This window comes from Eptesicus fuscus, chromosome 4 (assembly GCF_027574615.1).
Source record: "Eptesicus fuscus isolate TK198812 chromosome 4, DD_ASM_mEF_20220401, whole genome shotgun sequence".
Classification (NCBI taxonomy): Eukaryota; Metazoa; Chordata; class Mammalia; order Chiroptera; family Vespertilionidae; genus Eptesicus; species Eptesicus fuscus.
The window spans coordinates 71,603,663-71,624,487 of record NC_072476.1 but is presented as its reverse complement, the minus strand read 5'-3'; the positions used below and the strand labels follow the sequence as shown (position 1 = coordinate 71,624,487).

General features: G+C 49.4%; 1 protein-coding gene across 1 annotated transcript; it reads right to left on the bottom strand.

The window, feature by feature from the left end:
• Positions 1 to 596: 596 nt before the first annotated feature.
• On the bottom strand, positions 597 to 8,442 carry OTP (orthopedia homeobox). Its single transcript, XM_008161963.3, has 3 exons — positions 8,406 to 8,442; positions 6,730 to 7,139; positions 597 to 1,127 (listed from the first exon to the last, which is right to left on the bottom strand). Exons 1-3 carry the CDS (start codon positions 8,440 to 8,442, stop codon positions 597 to 599), a joined length of 978 nt encoding a protein of 325 aa, XP_008160185.1.
• Positions 8,443 to 20,825: the final 12,383 nt, after the last annotated feature.

The window sequence follows — 20,825 nt, the reverse complement described above, 5'->3', positions numbered from 1 at the left end:
AGATCCTGAGTCGACTCCCTGGTAAGTAAAATGGCGGGAAAGATGCTTTTTCGGGGCGCGGGAGGAGGAAAGGGCCGGGAAGGCGGCGGGCGAGGGGGCGTGGGCGTCGTGTAGCCGGTGAGGATGGGAACCCGCGAGTCCGAAGGCCGGGAGGAGGGCGCGGGCGCAGCTAGCGCGAGCGAGCGGGGCGGCCTGTGCAGCAGGAAAGGGTGGGGTGGGCGCTAGAGATGGGGCGGAGGGAGGGTCACCGGGCGGTACAGTTAGACGGGTGGCGGGGGAGGGGGGACTTGGGCGATCGAAATCAGGCGGAGGGGGGGCCTAGTGTGCTGGGGCTCGGGGCGGGCCCGAGCTGGTGGAGAGAGGAGAGGACTTAACGAGACGTGGCGGGGGCCCGGGCCGGGGCCGGGGCCGGGCCGGGGCCGGGGCCGGGGCCGGGGCCGGGGCCGGGGCGGGGCCGGGGCCGGGCCGGGGCCGGGCCGGGGCGGGGCGGGGCGCGCGGGCAGGGGCCGGGGCAGTGGGCGGGGCCCCGGGCGCGCGCCCGGGGGGAGCGGGCCTCGGGGCGGCCCTCGGGGCGGAGCGGGCCGGGCGCGGCGGCATTAAGTGAAGCTCATGGAGACTGTGTGCTCTAACGCCTTGCGGCGGAGGGAGGCGATGCTCGTGCCCCGCCACACGTCGCTGCTGTCCGGGGAGCTGCAGAGCTGCGGGGAGCCGGAGACGTTGCTGGGGCCGGGGAGGGAGGCGGGCACCATGCCGGGGAAGGCGGGCTGGTAGAGGTGCGACTGCAGCCCCGCGCCGTTGGAGCCCGCCAGGCTGTTGGACAGGCCCATGGAGTTGGGCGGCGGCCCCGCCGCCAGGCTGCACTGGGACAGCGACTGCGCCATGGCCTGCTGCCGGCCCAGCGCCGGCGGCAGCGGCAGCTGCGACACCCCGGGCATGGCGGCCGCCGCCCAGCGGGTGTCGTTGGCGTGGAAAGAGCACAGGCTGTCGCCCATGGCGGCGGCGGCGGCGGCGGCGGCGGATGGAAACTGAGGCAGGCCTGGCGTGGGCAGCAGCGTGCCGGGCGCGCGGAACACGTTGGTGGTCTTCTTGCGCTTCTTCCACTTCGCGCGCCGGTTCTGGAACCAGACCTGGAGCGGGCAGGGAGGGAGACAGGCAGGGCACTGTTAGGGAGCCGGCGCGGCCGCGAGGGCGGGGGCTTGAGTCCGAGAAACACGGTCAGATACACCCACTCAACTCAGGCCGAACAAGTGCCATGGGTCCGACCCGCCCCCACATCCAGCCGGAGACCCCGGTTCTCCAACAGCGCGAGTCCTCTGGCGCCCCTTGCACCCACCAGGGGCCCAGCCCTTCCTAAGGGATCGCGCCCTGAGGCGCTCACACGTCGTGTAAACATACCCCACGTTCAGTGTTCACCACGCCCCTGCTTGCTGGCGCATTCGGCGCACGGCTGAGATGCACAGGTCTGCAGGCAGGCATGTGTCAAGGCTGGATCCACAGGTGTACAAATGAAGATAAACATGTGTACCCATGTGGCTTAATAGCGTGCCTTATAACACTGATTGGGCTATAGAATTTTCAGAAACGCTGGAAATTTGGAAATTGATGAAGGGCCGTGCATGACATAACTAGTTTCAAAATCGAAAGACAAAGGAACACTAACGCCACGGATGACAGAGCAGTGATTCTGTGGGAAAGCAAGCGCCCCTGAGCTACAGCGTTGTTTGGGTCGCCACCGTGACTTTCTGATTCCTAGCAAAAGGCACTACTGACACCAGCCTCTGCCTCATTCACAAAGCCCTCAAAAGGCACCTTTATCTGGACGGTGCAGGTGTGCAGCAACCTGCTGCCGGGAGCCCTGAGCCCCAGGGCCTTCAAGTCTGTCCTTTTGGGGAACTTACTGAGGATCCCAAATAACAAGGCTTCCAGTTCCCTCAACCCCCTTCCCCTTTCACCTTTAAACCAAAAGAAATCTTCTGACTACTCTAAATTAAAGGTCAGTTTAAAGCTCACACTAGTTATGAGTCACGTTTAATTTTGCTAGACAAACCCATGTCTTTTTAAATGAGATGTGTTTGATAAAAAATAAACTGCAAATGAAAATAAGCTTCCTGTGCGTTCTTTCTTAACAACGACCCTGGAATTTCAGACCTTGCCAGACAAATTAACCTATGGAAGTCATATTCCTGAAAGTAAACTGCCTGATCAAGATAAACTCTCATCTTCCATATTTTAATTTGATCTTTTGTAAAAATTAGCCAGCATGCTTACTTGGCAGGCTTTCGGTTTAATATCTAGTTGAGTGGAGGTTTACTGTGCATACATGTAAATGGTAGGGGACACAGCTCAAATACTGGTTGAGTTTTGTCCTAGAATTTGGCCAATGCAATTTGACCACCCTATTTGTGGCCAAAGGGTTATTCTTCCGTTAATCCGTGCTCTTTAGTGTTTATTCTGAAAGCTATAGTATCATGAGTCTGGACATATCTGACCCCCTTCTCAGTAAGCCAGCTATGCACTCTCCACTTAACAGCGTGAACCCAATTTTGCAATCTAGAATTCTGCCCGCCTTTGGGCTGGCCATGGCCTGTTCTACCATATCGGGCCATCGCCCACCATTTTATATTTCTCTGCTTTCTCCCCCATTTCCCATGTTTCTGTTTACACCAGTGTCCGGATTGGGTAAAGACCTCCATCCCTTCCCTGCTAAAGCCCCTTGAGCTGGAGGCGCAGCGGATTAATGAGGCAGCAGGGCCTGGGTGGTGGCTGGGATCAATGCAGCGGGTGGTGGATTGAGCTGTTAGAGGCCCTCTGTGGAGGGTAACCCGTGAGAGCCAAGGTTAGCACTGCGAGGAGACCTGCGGTCACAGGTCGCTTTGTATTACCCATTCAAGGTGGGATTGGGGGAAGGTAAACCGATGGAGCCCTAGACAGAGACCGTGTCTGTGTCGAAAGGGTTCCACACCTCACCCGGATACATTTTGAAAGATATCTACAAATCAATCGCCTGTTTCTAACATCTTGCAAGTTTCAGTGAACCCCGAAATGTTTGGGACGGACAGCAGAGGAGGAAGGTGGTGGACTTGTGTGGGGGAAGTGGGGAGAGAAGCAGAAGAAAGAAGGGGGAGAGATTGCCCGGTAGAATTTCAGTAGAAAACACACCCAGCAGCAAGGTTTCTGAATCTCTGGCACGGGAGGAAAAGAACAGCTGTAAAAAAAAACAAACCTAAATATTGTAGGAATACTTGAAAAATAGTGCTCAATTATGTTTGAGGGTTAGTAGTCAAATGATGGCTACAAAATTTTTTATGTTTCATGGCTTACTGGGGTTGGGGAAAAAAGTCTTCATGGGGTCTGAGCACCTCCGTTCCAAGCTATGATGCATATGTTTTTAAAATGTGAATGTTTCCACTTGAAAACTAAAGCATGACGGATTAAAATGCAGGCAAAACCTAAGGGAGATTTTGAGAATGCACAGATGACAACTCCAGGAAATATATTAACCGCAGCCACGGGCCAACTTTGTACTCAGTTTGAAATGCAGCTCTTCTCAGAAAATGCTTAATACAACAGTGAGAATCTAATGGAGGTTGGAATTTAAAAATCCACTTTTGTGATATCTGCTGTTACAGTAATATAGACATACTGTAAATGTATTTTAAAATATATAGCCCATTTAATTTCCCACTTATAAATGGCTCAGAAATAGAGAAAGAGAGGGAGAAGGAGAGAATATTACTTTTTCCCCCTTCCAAGCAAACGCTTTATGAAGATCTCATTGGAATCCAGCAAATGATTAATGTGAAGATTTGGGAGGAAATCTGGGGAGCTGTATTAAAGCCTAGATCTCAGGTTCATTTCGATCAGCCAGCCGTGAACTCTGGGCCGAATTCATTACACTTTAATAGTGCTGGGAGAGGAAGAAAATGCAATTTCTCATTCCATTAGAAAACTAGAAAATACTCTTAGCTTGTCCCCCTATTAAGATGTGGCAGGTGACAGGGCCATTCTGGGAGACACGGTCAATGGAATTACAGCACATTATTTTTGTTCCTATAAAATATTGAAAGGCAAGCCTGACTGTGCAGAAGTTATTTCACTGATTTGGTTTTTATGTAAATAAAATATTGAAAGTTAATTAATCCGTGCTAGAGACTAATGATTATGCTTATTATATTGCATTTGATCGCATAATTTGCATGATTCTCGCATTGCTGCTTAATAAGCCATTCCAGGTTATAAATAATTCTGAAATTGGTTTCTAATAATGGCATGCTATAAAAGGAATGGTTTTATTATACTAGCCAGAAAAGGGGAGCAATATTAGACATGGAATTGGCCTCCATGTGAGTAGAGGTGCTTTAATACTTAAAAGTATGATATATACCAGATATAGATTAAAAAAAATAAGTATGTTGGAACATTTAGTCTACAACCAGAAAGCATCCTTAAAAACATACAATTGCAATAAATGAAATGTTTCCATCATTTTTAATCAGTGCAGTGGCCCACGTACTGAAAAGAATGTGTGGCAATCTGTTAACTATAAAGAAAACTATGAAGTACTCATCATATAAGAACATAAACCAATTACTATTTAATTTAAATTTGGTCAAGGAGCAATGGTAGAGTGAATTGTGAAGTAAATACATTTTCCATAAATTATTTTTGCATTACATTACATAATGTTAATCATTTTGAAATGTTAATTAAAAAGGTTATGTTGATCTGATTACTTTTTAAACTATGGAACATTATTTTTAAAAAATATTGAAATTGCCATTCTATTAAATTGTTCCTATCAGCAGCCTCGAGCTATTATCTTTGCTGAGCATTATGCTAGAACAATTAAAGTACTTTGTCTCTTTCTTCTTGATTATTCTTTTGTGTACATTTTTTGAAAATAACTGTTCCTATTATATAGTTTGTATTTTATTTCATTTACAACTTTTTCTATTAAAAGATTCACTGCCATTAACCTTTGGAAGATCTAATAAAGTTTAATAGACCTCATTTTCTTTTTTCATAAAGTCAGTTGTCCAATTATATTTTATTTGTGATTCTAAGTTCTATTTTAATTTAAACTAATTATCAGTGTGTCTAGGTTAAGCAATAGCATTTTACTCTTTAAAACAAAAATTATTAGATAGTTTTTCTCTTGAGAGACAAAAAGTAAATTTATGAATTTTGAATCTATAAGTTTCTAACAAGCTGGTGTTATCATTAGCAGTAATGGAAGTGTCGAAATGGTGTGTAATTTTTAAAGTTTGGGCTCAACTTTAGATTTAAATAGAAGTGCAAGGGAAAAAAATTAAAAAGCATCAGTAATATTTATCGGCATGATGCAATTAACATTCTTTTGGTGTTTAATATCAAAGGCCCATGGTTCAGGGCTTCCATCGTTCACTAAGGAAACCAACCAGTTTTATATTGAGTAAAAATATTAATCTATGTTATACCTGAATATTACTTTGTTAATTTGACCACTTTAAGTACCCAATGACATTCATTTGCTGACTATTTAGAACAGAAACACACACTATTTTTCTAGGTTAGACTATCTTTAAAATGCCCAATGGAGGCAGAAATATTCATCACTGTAATTATGGACACCCTTGTCTCTTCTTAGATCAAATATAAAGTAACTGAGATATTTAAACTTAATTTGTAAAAGAATTCAGAGCTGAGGTTGACGCCCAGGATTAGCGGACAGAAACGACCAAATCCAACACAGGAAGGGAAGGTTTTCAGCACCCTGGATAGCTCATGATTCTACTAGTATAGTGTGTGTCTTTGAAATTTCGCCTCCAGCACTTGTCCATAAAATATTTGATACATTGCTTTTCATTCTTTTAAAAAGCGGGGAAAATTAGATTCATTAGACTTACGCTTTTATTTACCAATTTACAGAAAAGTTGAAGGTGTGATTTTTCTGTTATATATAATTTACAACTTGGAGGATAGTTGGACAAGAACAAGGGGTCAGTAATGATTTTGTCTACTATCTGTTCAATATTTCCCGCCCTAAACACACTGTCTTCAGCTCGGATATCCAAAACAGAAAGCCTTCGTTTCCCCCGCTTCCCTTAGGAGTAAGCCAAGTATTAGAGGCTGTGGGGGATCGCTGCAGCCGCCCGCCCTTAGCGCATTGGTTGCACCACTGAAGTTCAAGTTCTTTGAAAACATCAAAGCTGGGGTTATTTTTTGCCCGAGAGCGCGGGAAGGTGATATTCAGCAGAATAAAACACCGTGAAACGCAGGTGTGGATCTTTTTTAAAAGGTGCCGCCACACCTTCCTTGTTCCCTTTTCATGTTTCTGTATAATTGTTGCATTCCCCCATTTATCTAGATGGTTAGTACTAGGTGGTTAGTACGAACTCATTAGAGGGTAATGAAATACTTGTCAATAACGCAAGCTGGAGTGGAAGTGCGCGCTCGGCTTAGCCGCCTGGAGACGCGGAGGGTGGGAGACTCGGAGGTTCCCTTATGGGGAGGAAGAAGGCGGCTTGGCAGCTTCGCTTTTGCGGAGTTTCTGCTGGGATGCGGTTACATTGGTGGGAGGTCGAGGCCCTGCCTGTCCCTTGGAAGCCGGCGACCCGGGCCAGTTTCGCGGCAGAGGAGCGAACTCGGCCCAGGAACGCATCGCGGCAGGGGAAGGAAGGACCCCACTTCCTTTGCCCAAATCCTCCCGCCCGCTCCTTGTCTCGCGTCCCAGTGCCCACCCCGGGGTACCTGCACTCGGGACTCGGTCAGCCCGATACGCAGCGCCAGCTCCTCGCGCATGAAGATGTCGGGGTAGTGCGTCTTCGCGAAGCTTCTCTCCAGCTCGTTGAGCTGCGCCGGGGTGAAGCGCGTCCGGTGCCGCTTCTGCTTCTGTTGGCCCTGCTGCTGGCCGGCTTGGCTGGGGTTCGGGCCGCCTTGGGGCCCCGGCTGCTTGTCCGGGTCCTTGGCGCTCACCGCCAGCGAGGCCGGCGTGGAGCCCACGGTGGTGATGTCCTCCCCAGGCAGCAGAGTGGCTCCCTCGACCGGGTCGGCGTTGGGCGCTAAGTCCCCCGGATGGCCCCCGGGGTCGGAGCCCCCCACGCCCAGCCTACACTTCACCGCCTCCCGGTGGCCCAGAAGCTCGGCGGCATCTTTCATACCTGAGGAGGCAAGGAGAGCGCGGTCACTACCTTCCTAGGAGGACGGCGCCGGGAAGGACTTGCCTCCCCGCGTGATCCTCCTGCAGCCCCGTCCTCGCTTCCCTCCGCTCCCACCTTCGTCCCACGAAGGAAACTCCTAAGACGCTCGGCGGGGCTCCCCAGGATGCGGGCTGCCAGCTGCAGTCCCATCTCCCGGCCCTCTCCCCTCTTTCCGCACCCGCTCCTGGAGGCAGCACGTGCTCTCCTCTCTCCCGCCACGAAACACGCCCAGGCCCGGCCAGGAAACACGCCTCGGCGTCCCTTTTCGGAACCATGCCCCTGGCGCCCAGGAACCCGAGAGCATGTCCGTGAGGAAAAAAGAAAGGAAAAGAAAATGAAGCCATTCTTAGGTTTGCTGCCCCACCTGCCTGTGCTTCGGCAGCTGGACGAAATCTACCTCCGGCCCCAAGCCGAGTCCCTCTCACTTGCGGAAGATGAATAAGTCTCAAAGCCTTCCACCCCCTGAAATCAACCCAAATCAGCTCCGCCTCCCCCTCAAATCAGAGAAAGTGTTTGGAAAATGGAGTCACATCCATCACCAAAGACTCCCAAACCGGAAACCCAGGCAGTATTAAAGAAACTCAAGTAAATTCAGTAGACCTAGCCGTGAATCAAACTTTAGGGAATTCGACTCCTCTTTCCGGAGAAATAAAAGGCGCGTTCCTCTCAGCCACTGGCAATGCCTGCGTCTTTTGCAGGCAACGGTGCCTGTGAGGATGAATTTGGCGTTTCTCTTTTCTCAATGAACACACTTAGCAATTCCGCTTCAATTGCAGCGGCTTCTCCCTCATCCCAGATTTTTACAAATTCAATCACACTTAGGAGAGGAGAAGAGAAAATGGTAGTGGGGGGAGAGAAAAAAGAGAAGAAAGACATACCAAATCAAAGCAGACAGGACGGAGAAAGAGAGAAAGAAAAACACCTCCAAAGAAATTACGATGGGGTGGATCGCCTTTCCAAAAATAATAATAGTAATAAGGGAGAGAGGGGAGGAGAAAAAAAATAACAAAAACAAAAAGTAACATTTCCCAACTCCTTTTCCCGGATCTACATATTACATAGATTTTTTTAAAAAAGACGATGTTAAATCAAATTAAACTTTAATGCAGCACAATTACTTTTAAAGAAATTAGTCCATTTAGGGCGCATTAAGGTAAAATAAGGAACAAATTGACAATTTCCTGCCCCGTCTTCTCCTGGCTGCCCCGGCGAGAGGCGCGCACTCACCTAGTCTGGCGTCCAGGAGGTCGGCGTGAGACAGCATCGCGCACCGCTCCAGGGCGAAGGCTGTTCCCCCCAAAATTTTAGCGGCTTTAAGTTATTTAAAATAGATATAAGCTATAAGCTATACTATATAGATATATATAGATCACCTAAATGAAAGAAAATTCGGTTTGTGGTTAAAAAGGGGGCTTCTTGCATTATAATGTCCTTTAGAGAGACGGGGAGGTGCTTAACAGTTGAATGAACCCGTGAGCAGCTCGGCGAGGGGACCAATCAGGAGGGCAGCCTGCAAATGTCAGCGCCCGGAGAGTCCCCCACTCCGCCCGCCCGCCCGCCCGCCCGCCCGCGCCCGCCCGGAGGCGGCGGCGGCGGCGGCGGTGGCAGCCCCGAAGGCTCCGGCCCCGGGCAGCAGCTAAAGCAGACGCGGCCGTCCCGGCCTCGCCCCGGGCTTCCGGGCCCAACCTCCGTTAGTGTTTCCCAGCGATTTTCTCCGGGCGCTCCATTCCTTCTCCTAGTACCGCCCTGCCCTCTCCAAAGGCGCAGCTCCGTCTCCTAGAGCTAGACTCTTCCTGGGGCTGAGGCAAGGCTCTGGGCAGCACAGGGCATGACCCCCGCGTGACCCGAGAGTTTTCTCCGCCCGCGTGCTCCAAGGGACACCTCCGAGCCTTGGGCCACGCCAGCCTGCCAATCCAGAGCACAAGAGCGAGCACACCGCGGCCTCCAGACCGCGCGTACACCTCGCTGCCGCCCAGCAGGCCCGGGCCTAGGGTCCAGACGGCCTGACTGGGACCCGAGCCTAGCGGCTCCCAGGCCCTCCGCAGGCCTAGAGCGCAAAGACTGAGTCAGCTTCCCCGAGCTTCCTGCGCCCGCAGGCCGCGTTATTGGAGAACTCTACCCCCTTCCCTCCCCGCTTCCTCTCCTCCGCCTGGCGCACGCTCGCGTCCTTCCCCACATCCCTCTCTTTTGGGTCAAAGTTTCCAAGTTCTGCTCTGCTCTCAACTCCACGTAAGACTGTAAATAAAGTTAAATGCTCTTTATTTTCCTCTTGAATATGTTAAACTACTTGAACAATTTAAAGTGCTTTGCACAAGTGAAGCGAACCATTTCTAATGTTCTGATTTTTCAGAGCCAGCCAACAACAAAGTTTAGATTAGTAATATATTTCTAACCAGAGTAATTTTCAAGATCATTAGGCATTTATGTAATTAGTGCCAAATCTATAAGCTTTTATTACGATTATTAGAGTAAAATCAGTATAAATTTGTACTAATTTACTACTGTTTAGACTTGGCTGTCAAGCCAAGAGGCTCTTATTGTAAATGATAACTGAGGAAATTAAGTGCAAAATTCTGTACCATTTCTGATCTGCGCCTAAACAATCCGTTTCAATTGTATTTGTAGCAGAACATAATGCCCTTTTAAAGTTATTTGACTTGTATTTTTATTTGCAACACAAGAAAAATGCCCTCTACCCAGGCACAATGAAAACTGATATTTACTACTCTCAACTTGATTAACATTGATTTTTAATTCGAGAGTGATGCAATTAAGATTATTCATTTAGTGCAAATAAAGCTTCCACAAAAGGGTGGCCCTATGAAGTCTGCTTTAAATAATGCCGAGCAAATGGCTTTTTTTGTTCGCTGTCCAATTGACTTACACAAAACATTGGAAATACTGCCTGAGAGCAGATGCGAGACGAAGTGTGTGTGTGTGTGTGTGTGTGTGTGTGTGTGTGGTCGCGCGCGCGCACGTTCCCTCCCCCCCCCCCCCTTTAGCTGTGTGTGTGTGACAGGGACCGAGCAAGGAGACAAAGGAGGCAGCTATGCGAACTCTGGGGCGGCAATGGAACTCCTTCTCTCCTGAAGCCCGTTCCCTTCCTCTCTCGCGCACAACACACGTGGGCGCGCGCACACATGCACACACACACACACACACGCACGCACACGCACACGCACACGTGTGAGTGCCGGGCATCAGTCACACACCGGTTCCTTCTGAGCTGAGAAGACATTTCCCCCCGAAGCTCCGGGCCTGGCCAAGCTTCAGCAGCCGCTGCAGCTGCTGCCAACGCGGCCTCTGTGGGACTGGAGTCCTGGAACCGCGGGCTCCGGCTTGGCGGAGGCCGGGCCGCGGCTGTGTGTTTGGGAGCCGCGAGGATGTTCTTGCTTGAAAGGAAAATATCTAGACCTAAAGCAAATAGAGTCCTGCAATATAATCTTCCCCTTCCCCAAACAAACCCCGAATCTAGATGCTACAGTGCTGGGCACGCGCGGCAGGAGGCAAGACAGAGAGGTCCTAGGCGGGGCTGTGTGAGCCCTGGACTTGGCTTTCGAGTGCGCACCTGGCTGCTTGTTCCCGAGGACTCTTGGGGGTTTGTGCGGGGCGGGGGGGGGGGGGGGGGTATCTCAGACCGGAACGCAGGGGGCGGAGGTGCTGAGACCTGTCAGAGGAAGAGACGGGGGCCCTGAGAGAGGCACCCGGCTTGGCTTCTCCAAACAGGCACGTCTGGGCAGGCCCGCACTGCGGAGACTCCGAACCCTGTCTGGAGGGAGGGAGGAGAGGCCGAGACCAGGGAAGAGAAGGAAAGGGGCCCCCCCTTGGCCACACCAGAGTGCAACCAGCGCTTGTGTCCTCCTTCCACAGCCGCCCCCAGAACAACCACTGGCAGCATTCTCCCACTCGCACAGCTCGTAGATTCTGTTTTGTTGTATTTTTCAGGTCGATAAATAAATGTGTAATAGTTAATGTGAAGACACATCAGAGTAATAACAATGGGACGAAATCAAAGGATTATCCATCTCTGTTAGTAACCGCTGAATAACAATGTTGCGGCGTGATTGATAGCCCGCTTCATTTTATGACTTTTCTATTGGTCTTGATTTTTATAGCAGTATAAACAAACTAAATCATTTCTTCCAAGACTTCAGAACATAAGCATGGGTGGGGGAGGGAGGAGAGGTAGAGGAAAGTGGGGGGGGGGAGAAGGAAATCTGAGAGTGGGAGGGGGTAAGGAAGGAAGTGTGGGGGCGTCGAGGTGGGGAGCCTGAAAGCTGGAGCTGGAGCCAGAGCCGGGACTCAGGAGCCTGCTGGCAGCAGGCGTGGCAAGGAAAACGACAATAGTCTGGATGTAAAATGCTCGCACCCGCGCCTGGTTCCCTCTCTGCAGCTCGTTTTGGCCAATGTCTGAATCCGCCTGGGCAGGGCCTGAGATGTATTTACCGGAGTTTTATTCCCTGTCATCTTCCCACGTTCCTAGGGCAGCCGGGAAAGTGCCGGTCAGGCCCATTGCTATTGATAATTTAAGGCATTTCCCACATGATCATGGGAACTGAAGTCCCTAACAAGGCGAGGTTTTAGCGCAATGACCCCCAAATCTTCGGAATGACAATAATGTCTTCAGAAATCACTTCAAAGCAAAGTAAAAGGATTTTCTATGACGGATCCAGTGATTTTTCCTCAATAAATAGGTTTTAGATTGTTACACACACGTAGAAGTGGAACAAAGGGAACTACCAGAAAATATATTGGTTGCCCCTAATAAAATTTATTTAGACAGTTTATTCTCATAAAAAATAGAGATTGAATTTTGTACAAGAGCCTGCCAAGGGGCGATGCACAGGGAAATCATTTTTTTCTTCCTTCTTCCTCCCCTTCTCCTTTTTAACGAAGCACAAAGGCCAGGGAACCCGCGACCAGACCGAGCCAGAGAAGTTTGTAGTATTTTGAGAAGTCGGCTTTCTGAGAGGTATAGATTTAAATGTATAAACCCCTGGTGGCTAATTATGTAAACTACGGAAACAGAACGACAAAATCGGTGTTTTTTCCTCCTGCTTTGCCATCCTAGTACAGAGCAAGATTTAGAAATATGGGGTGACTGGGTGGGTAGGTGGGACAGGCAGCAAGTGTTTCAATGATGGATAGATGCCGATTTAGATTTGTACTTCTTGATTTTTCCCCCCTCTAATTGTATATCTGCATTTATTGTGAATCCTTTGTAGAGTCAGAGAGACGGACAGAATAAAAATATATACCAGGTGCTCTGTGAAGAATCGGGTGTTGTGCCCAGCACCCTAATTGCTTTTTCCACTTACGGAAACCTCGGGTGTTTATTAAATGTAACTTTGGGCTGCTTGGCTTGTTTGTAAACTGCTCTCTTTTCTTTGCAGACAGTGGGCTGAAATATGGCGTGTAGTTATTCACATTCCTGCTATTAAATGCTGAATTGTAACATTGTTCCCTTTAATGAGCAGCGCCTCCCTCAATAATTAACGATCTCACATTTTCCTATTTTCTTGCCTGATGAAAAGAATCAATTTTAATTCGTGGTAAATTACAGCCATGCTTTGGGGTATTATTTGCTTACAGAAAACAAATCAAGTGGCTCGAACACTCCTGTTTACTTTTCCAGATATGCAATAACCCAAACGCAGTGGCAAATCAGATCTTGTTTCTCAGGCCTAACTTAGAACCTCAAAAATAATAAAGGCTGAGGACAAACCTCGAGGGGAAAGCGGGAAGCTCTCAAGTTCACTTCGTTTGAAACAATGGTGACCACTTTTGCCCTTCTCTTGCTCCAGCTGCTGGAACCGATGCTCGCCCCCACCCCCACCCCCGCCCCTTCCCCGTCCCAGACGAGAGCCAGTGGTCTACACTAGAGTTTTGGGACTGCTGCATGTTTGGCTCATTTTGGGGGAGTCGATTAGAGGGTGGGGTGAGTGAAGGGAGAAATCTGGGAGGGCAGCCAAGTCTCTCGGAAGGGGTGACAGGCGCTTCCACACTTCCCTGCATAAAAGAACTCTCTGGAGGTTCCCATTCAAAGAGACCATAGCCCACGAAGCTTTGGATGAGTGCTCCTGCCACTGAGAAAGCCCCCTCCGGCTCGCTTTCTGGCGGCGGTTCTCCGGGGCTGAGTGAGGGCTTTTAACCTCCAGCCAAGCAGGACTGCCCTCGGCCCAAACCAGCCTTCTCCCGAGGCTTCCGGGCCGGGGGCGCGGGGGCTGCAGGCCGCTCTAAGCGAGAGCTGTCCCGTGGATGTCGCCGCGGGAGCCCAGGGCCTCAACATCCCTTTGCCTACAGGACCCGGGCTCCCCAGCCTGGGAGTTAAAAGCCAAGGGTTCACACTCCAGGCTTTTTTTTTTTTTTAAGCGCAGGGAGCCGGGGCTGTGTGTGCGTGACGCGAGTACTTGTGTGTCCGTCCATGTCCATGCCTGCTCACCCGAACCGCGGGAGGTGCCGCGGGCCGCAGCGGAATAAAAAACAAAATCGCCCCAAACAGTCTGATTTCCTATCCTTCCCGGGTGTCTGTGGCCATGCACGAGCTCAATATATCTTTCTTTTCTGCAATACAATGTCCCGTATATTCGAGTTTGCAAACTACAACCGTGTATCCACTTGCATGGCTCTCCGTGGGCGCTGGGCTTGCTGCTTGTTAAATCTTTGCCTTTGGACAACTAGCATCCGCGGCCCTCGACACACAACGAAGACGGATCCGTCCCCACCTCCCTGACTGCGTGTCTGCATTTTTTTTTTTTTTTAGCCTCTAGCCCTGTAATTTTAATGGCCCCAATTAGCCACTCGGAATATAATAAGTGACATGGAGATTTTGTTTGTATGTGTTAAGTTCGCTGCTTTTCTGATTTCTATTTACTCAGGATAAATAATCATATATCAGTTATTCAGTTAGGTGACAGGGCTAGTAATTGGAATAAAAAGAAAAACATCTCATCCTTATCTCTTTCTATAACTAGATATAGCGCTAATAAGACTGCATCAATCTTATCTAGCAAATAAATAAAATAGACAAACAAACAAATTCGTCTCCAACAAGTTAATGCGGTGTATCTGAGTGGAAAGTAGATATTTTCACGCAATCTGGAGATGAGGAGTGACTTTTAATAAAATCACAAGAAAAACAAATGTAATTCTGTAAAGCCATTTCTTGGAGCTGCTGGCGCCCACCTCCGCCCCCTGGCTCCACCGCCCCAACCTGTCTCCTCCCTTAGCCCGGTTCCGACTGACCCGGCCGGGCTTCTCGGCCGCCTCACTCCTGGGGCGGGGGCGGGGGCAGGTGTCACCGTGCCGGCTGTGAGCCTTTCTCACCCAGGAGTCTCCCTCTCCCCATCCCTTCCGCCTTTCTTTACCGTCCTGCCCCTGCTCTTCCTTTTGCTTCCTTTTCCCTCTTTCCTTTCTGTTTCTCTTCCCCTTATTCCCTCTTCTCCCTTTCTCCTCCTTCCTCCTCTTTTCTGCCTTTTCATTTTCCCACTCTTTCCGCTCCTTCTCTTTCCCTTCTTCCTCTCCTTGCCTCTGTCCTTTCGTCTCCTCTTTTGCTCTTTCTTCTCCGTTCTCGTCCCCTCTCCCCTCATCCCTATTTCCCTTCCTCTCTTCTTTCTTCTCCCTCCCTCCCCCCCCGCCCCCCGTTTCTCTCCGCACCCCTTCCCTCGGCCCTCCCCGCAGCCCGAGGGCGGCTAATTCCGGGCGTCTATATTCACTCAATTAGAGAAATCTACAGAGAAGATCGATCTTCCATCTGCAGACATGCCAGCTTAACAAATTAGATTCTTGTTTCGTGCAGGTGATTTGGTGACAGTTGGGGAATTAGAAGTAATAAGTTGTTGTGTTTGAGCCCGGGCCCCCACCTCACGCGCGCGCCCCTCCCGGCCCGCAGACCCCCCCCAGCCCTCCCCCCACCCCCGGCCGCGCCCGCGGCCCTGGCCCCCTCCCCTCCCCCCCCTCCCCGCCGGCCCGCGCCCGCCGCCGCCGCCGCCGCATCCCCCGCCGTAATTAGTGCTGCTGCCCTCCATGTGGGCTCGATTAAACCGTGATTTAGCCGAAAGAAATATAATTATGGCTGCAAATAAAATAATCAGCATTGAAGAGCGATTTCCTTAATGAGATGGAGCGGTTGCACGTCACGGAGTAAAGGGGTCTCATTAAGAGGTGGTAATGAGGCTTGGGTGGATGGTGCCGTCACAAAATAGCCCAACTCTTCCGCGGGCCCGGCCCGCCCGCCCCGAGTGGCCGCCGCCGTCCCTTCCCCCGGTCGGCGGTCCCGCGGTCCCGGAGGGGCACCGGGCCCGTCGCGCCCGGCCCCCAGGGGGCGCCGCGCCGGCTGCCTGCCTCCTCCCCGGAGCCGGCGGCGCCGTCGGGCGGGGCTGGACGGACGGAGGTGCGAGCCGCGCTGGGGAGCGGGCGGCGGGCTGCTCTGGGCCCCGCCGGCCCGGCCGGGCCAGCTCGGCGCCGGGAGCCGGGCTCGCACAGACAATTGGAGGACGTCGTTCCGCTGGAGGAGCGGGTCCGAGGCCGGAGCCCCCGGGACTGTTACCCAGAGCGGGTGTTGAGGGGCAGGGACACCACCGCGGGAGGCGTGCGCGCGTGCAAAATCCTGGTCCCCACACTGACTTCGAGTCCTGGTGTGGAGGGTGAGGGTTCTCATTCTCTCCACGTCGTTTCCCAAACTTTATTAAAGTCCCGAAAAGGCAAAAACTCTGTGTGACCACCCCATACAAAAAGAGTCTTGACTAAATATCCCAAAGACTTCCAAGTTACTAGGTTCAGGACAACCTATGAGTTCCTTCTTGACATCAAGGTGTGGACACGTGCATGTTCCTAATGCCCGGGTATGGCGATGCCTCAGAATTTATCTCTAATCAGATTGTTAACCTGCTCCTTGACTCAGTTTTATCCTTCGGAACCATTCTTAGTTGGACAAGGAAACGCATTATCCGCACAAAGTGACTGATGAGGCGGACACACTTTCCCCTTTTCATCCAATCCGTATGTATTGAGCACCTACTGTGTACTAGGCACTGTGCTGGGCACCGAGGAGGGGGAGGTTAACAGAGGGGCAGATCCTTGGCCCAGTGGAACTTAGAGTCAACCACGGCCTACCTTGAATTTTCTACCATGGTGGACCCTGGCCATCAGGCATTTTGCAGCCTGTGGGAGGCAGGGGTAAATCTGAGAAATGGCTCCCCTTTGTTTTAGTGTGATCTGACCCTCCCACCTTCTAAATCTTGTTCCACCCAAGAACATGGGATACCGAGGAAGAAAGTAATTTGATAAATAAGTGTTGGGAGTCAATATAATACTCTTCATAGGATGTTCCCATTTTAAAAGAGGACAGCAAGCAGAAGCACGTTGCCTAGATAAATGATTTTTCCATAGCTTTCTGGTGGTGGGAGGCTTGAGAGAAGAGGATTTGAGGTTAAATAACTACTACCCACACTTACTGCTTCCCTAATCGGCCTCACTAGCTCAGATGGAAACGCTTGTATTCAAAAGACAATTTTGTCTTGGGGAGTCATAGATGCCTTTGAGAATCTGGTGAAGGCTAAGGACCTCCTCCCATTAAAATGGATATATTTGCAAACAACTTCAGGGGGCTCAGGCCCCCTACAAGCCCAGTTTATGAAAGAGTGGTGTCTAGGTGAGACTTTAATATTTGTGATTAAGCGTTTCAGAGCAGAAATAATGCAAATCTCCAGAGGAGTTCTACCAGTAAATTTGAATCTAGGGAAGAGCTGGGTCACGAATAAAAAAATAAACTATCAAACCATTAAATTCCAAGAAAACAACTGATTAAAAGATGCATGCAGTCTAACAAATTTATAACAAATTAATTAATTTCATCTGACCCAATATATAGGTTGATATTAACCCAAATCTATATAAAAAATTTCCATGTTGCAGAGAGTTGTCAAGAAACTTACTTTGGCCCTAGCCCAGTGGTCGGCAAACTCATTAGTCAACAGAGCCAACTATCAACAGTACAATGATTGAAATTTCTTTTGAGAGCCAAATTTTTTAAACTTAAACTTCTTCTAACGCCACTTCTTCAAAATAGACTCGCCCAGGCCGTGGTATTTTGTGGAAGAGCCACACTCAAGGGGCCAAAGAGCCGCATGTGGCTCGGTTTGCCGACCACTGCCCTAGCCGGTTTGGCTCAGTGGATAGAGCGTCAGCTTGCGGATCAAAGGGTCCCAGGTTCGATTCCCAGTTAAGGGCATATACCTTGGTTGTAGGCTCCTCCCCGGCTCAGGCCCTGGACAGGGCGTGTGCAGGAGGCAACCTATCGATGTGTTTCTCTCACATCAATGTTTCTTTCTGTCTTCCCCTCTCTCTTCCACTCTCTCTCAAAATCAATGGAAAAATATCCTTGGGTGAGGATGAAAAAGAAGAAAGAAAGAAAGAAAGAAAGAAAGAAAGAAAGAAAGAAAGAAAGAAAGAAGAAAGAAAGAAAGAAAGAAAGAAGAAAGAAAGAAAGAAAGAAAGAAAGAAAGAAAGAAAGAAAGAAAGAAAGAAAGAAAGAAAGAAGAGAAAAGAAACCTATTTTGTTGGTGGGTAGCTCTTGCCCCATACAGAGGACCTGGGCAGGGTGGCACTCTGGCTAGGGTGGTGGGGTCGGGTGGGGAGCAGCTTTACACAATGCTGTGTCATAAATATGACAGACCTTGTCCTGGATGGAGGTGCAAGTGACTATGATTAAAATTCACAACTGGGACCACAGGGAGTGAAGAGTAATTAAAAGTCTGTGTTAAGCTCTCTAAAGCTCCCAAATCCAGAGCTTAAACTAATTCTCTATTCACTCCCCAAAGGCATTTTACACATTAGGGCCTGAAACCAAGCAACAGACCTGCCTTCTCCACCCTCTGACACTTTCTCAAGATGCTAACATAAGGAACCAGAGAGTTTTTTCTGGGCAGAAGATAGTTCTTTACCGGCTGCTTTAGAACAAGATTTATTCTACCCATCTTTCTTCATTTTCAAGAGTCCCCCAACTCACCCATTAGGAGGGATATTTACTTTTCCATATATATTTTTTCCTGGCATAATTTTTTTCACTCCCATGAAGCCTCTGCATTTGGGAGGAGAATATTTATTAGATAGAAAACATACAGGGTGAGCAAAAATAGGTTTACAGTTGTGTGTACATGAAACACAGTTTATTCTTATACTAGAGGCCTGGTGCATGAAATTTGTGCACTGGGGGGGGGGAAGGGGGGGAAGGGGCGTGTCACTCAGCCCAGCCTGCACCTTCTCCAATCTGGGACCCCTCGGGGGATGTCCGACTGCCGGCTGGGATCGGGCCTAAACCGGCAGTAGGACATCCCTCTCACAATCCGGGACTGCTGGCTCCCAGCCCCTCGCCTGCCTGCCAGCCTGATCACCCCCTAAGCACTCCCCTGCTAGCCTGATTGACGCCTAACTGCTCCCCTGCTGGCCGGGTAACCCCCAACTGCCCTCCCCTGCAGGCCTGGTCCCCCCACAACTGCCCTCCCCTGCAGGCCCGGTCGCCCCATCTGCACCCCCCCTGCAGGCCTGGTCACCCCCAACTGCCTTCCCCTGCAGGCCTGGTCCCCCATCTGCCCTCCCTCCCCTTCTGGTCTGGTCGCCCCTAACTACCCTCCCCTGCCAGCCATCTTTGACCACATGGGGGCAGCCATCTTGTGAGAGGGTGTGAGGGTCAATTTGCATATTACCTCTTTATTATATAGGATTATTATTTATCAACTAGAGGCCTGGTGCACGAAATTTGTGCACTGGGGGGGATCAGGTCCCTCAGCCTGGCCTGGGCCCTCTTGCAGTACAGGAGCCTCAGGGGATGTTCACCCGTGGGGAGTGGTCCTAAGCCGTTAGTCAGACATCCTTAGTGCTGCTGTGGAGGTGGGAGAGGCTCCCACCACTGCCACTGCACTCGCCAGCCGTGAGCCTGGCTTCTGGCTGAGCGGCACTCCCCTGTGGGAGCACACTGACCACCAGGGGGCAGCTCCTGCAGTGAGCCGTTCAGTCTATTTTGCATATTAGCCTTTTATTATATAGGATTATTGTATTATTTTCCATATGAACAACTGTAAACCTACTTTTGCCCAACCCTGTATTAAGCTGCTGTAACAGAGTTCCCAAATAGAGTGGCTTAGAAAAGGTGGAATTTAATTTCTTTCTCACATTCCAAGGCTGATATAGCAGCTCCAAAAGATTGAGAAGCCAGCCTTCTTTATTGTTGATCTGCCTTCCTCAACATTTGGCTTCCATCTTGTAATCTGAGATGCTGCCCCAACTCCTGCCATTGCCTCTGTAATTTAGGTATCTGGAAAGGGAGGTAAAGAGGGAAGCTCACCCTTTACTTTTAAGGACATGACTCAAAAATGTATCTATCACTTCTTCTCACAACTAAATTGACCACAATTTAGTCACATGGCCATACCTACATCAATGGAGATTAAAGTCTCAATGGAGACTGAGAATTATAGTCTTTACCTGAACTAGTTAAAATGTAAGAAAGAAGGCTCCCTGGCTTTCCTGATCTGGGAGGGACATAACTGCTATCTTAAGCAGGGCCCTCACTTATGATTTGGCCCTTATCCTTATGTTTCCCCTGTATTTGTACTGAAAGATTGGTGTGTTGTGGGGGGAGAAGAGAAAAGAAATGGAAGCAGAGAGGCCATTTAGTAGTATAATAAAATAATCCAAGGGAGAGATGATGGTTGCTTGGACCAGAATGAGAGTAGTGGAGGAAGTGATAGTGATTGGAATGTAGAAATTCATAGGAAGAGCCTAGAATTTGGTTCTTGATGTATGAGAGAGGAGAGTTGAGTATAACAGTACTCATTGTTCATCATTCATTGACTATTCATTCATTCATTCATTCACCAAATGTTATTGAGCACTGGCTATGAGCCAAGTACTGGGCTGGGACCAATGTATATAGTGGGTATAGTCATTCCTTTACAGTTGACGAAGAAACATAGATAGCAGAGAAGTAAATTCAAACATGATTGCATAATGAAAAGTAAGTGCCAGAGGCTACAAAATAGCAATACAGAGGAAACTAACCTAGTCTAGGGGTCTGGAAAGTGCTGCCTAAGATGAGACATGAAGAGTACATAGGACTTGGCTAGGAAATTGAGGTGAGATGGGGGCAGAAGAGGAAAAATGTTCCTGTAGAGGAATTCTCTCCAAGTCCTAATTCTTTTTAAAAAAAATATTTTTTTTTATTGATTTCAGAGAGGGAGAGATAGAAGCATAAATGATGAGAATCATTGATCGGCTGCCTCCAACACGCCCCCCACTGGGGATCAAGCCTGCAACCCACCCTTGACCAGAATCGAAACTGAGACCCTTCAGTCTGCAGGCTAAAGCTCTATCCACTGAGCCAAACCAGGTAGGGCCCTACTTCTTTTCATGGTTTCATGTTGCCTACTTGGGATAGCACATGAAAGCTTGGGCTATGAAGACTGGAAACTTGAACTTAATTTATGCTGTCTCTTTAAAGAGAAAATGCTTTTTGAAATTCAATTCAAGTTAATTCAATGCAATAAACATTTGTAGGTTATGGGCCAGGTTCCCAGCCCAAAGACAATAGCCCCGGAACCATTTAACCGAGAACAGATAATAAAATTGAAGTTGTTGAATTTTAGGAAA

What these genes read in the sequence shown, in the direction of transcription:
- OTP (XM_008161963.3), bottom strand. Translation starts at nt 8,442, where the DNA reads ATGCTGTCTCACGCCGACCTCCTGGACGCCAGACTAG. An exon ending in CCTCCTGGACGCCAGACTAG is followed by an intron (nt 7,140 to 8,405) that starts GTGAGTGCGCGC and finishes TTGCCTCCTCAG; the next exon opens with GTATGAAAGATGCCGCCGAG. An exon ending in TGACCGAGTCCCGAGTGCAG is followed by an intron (nt 1,128 to 6,729) that starts GTACCCCGGGGT and finishes TGCCCGCTCCAG; the next exon opens with GTCTGGTTCCAGAACCGGCG.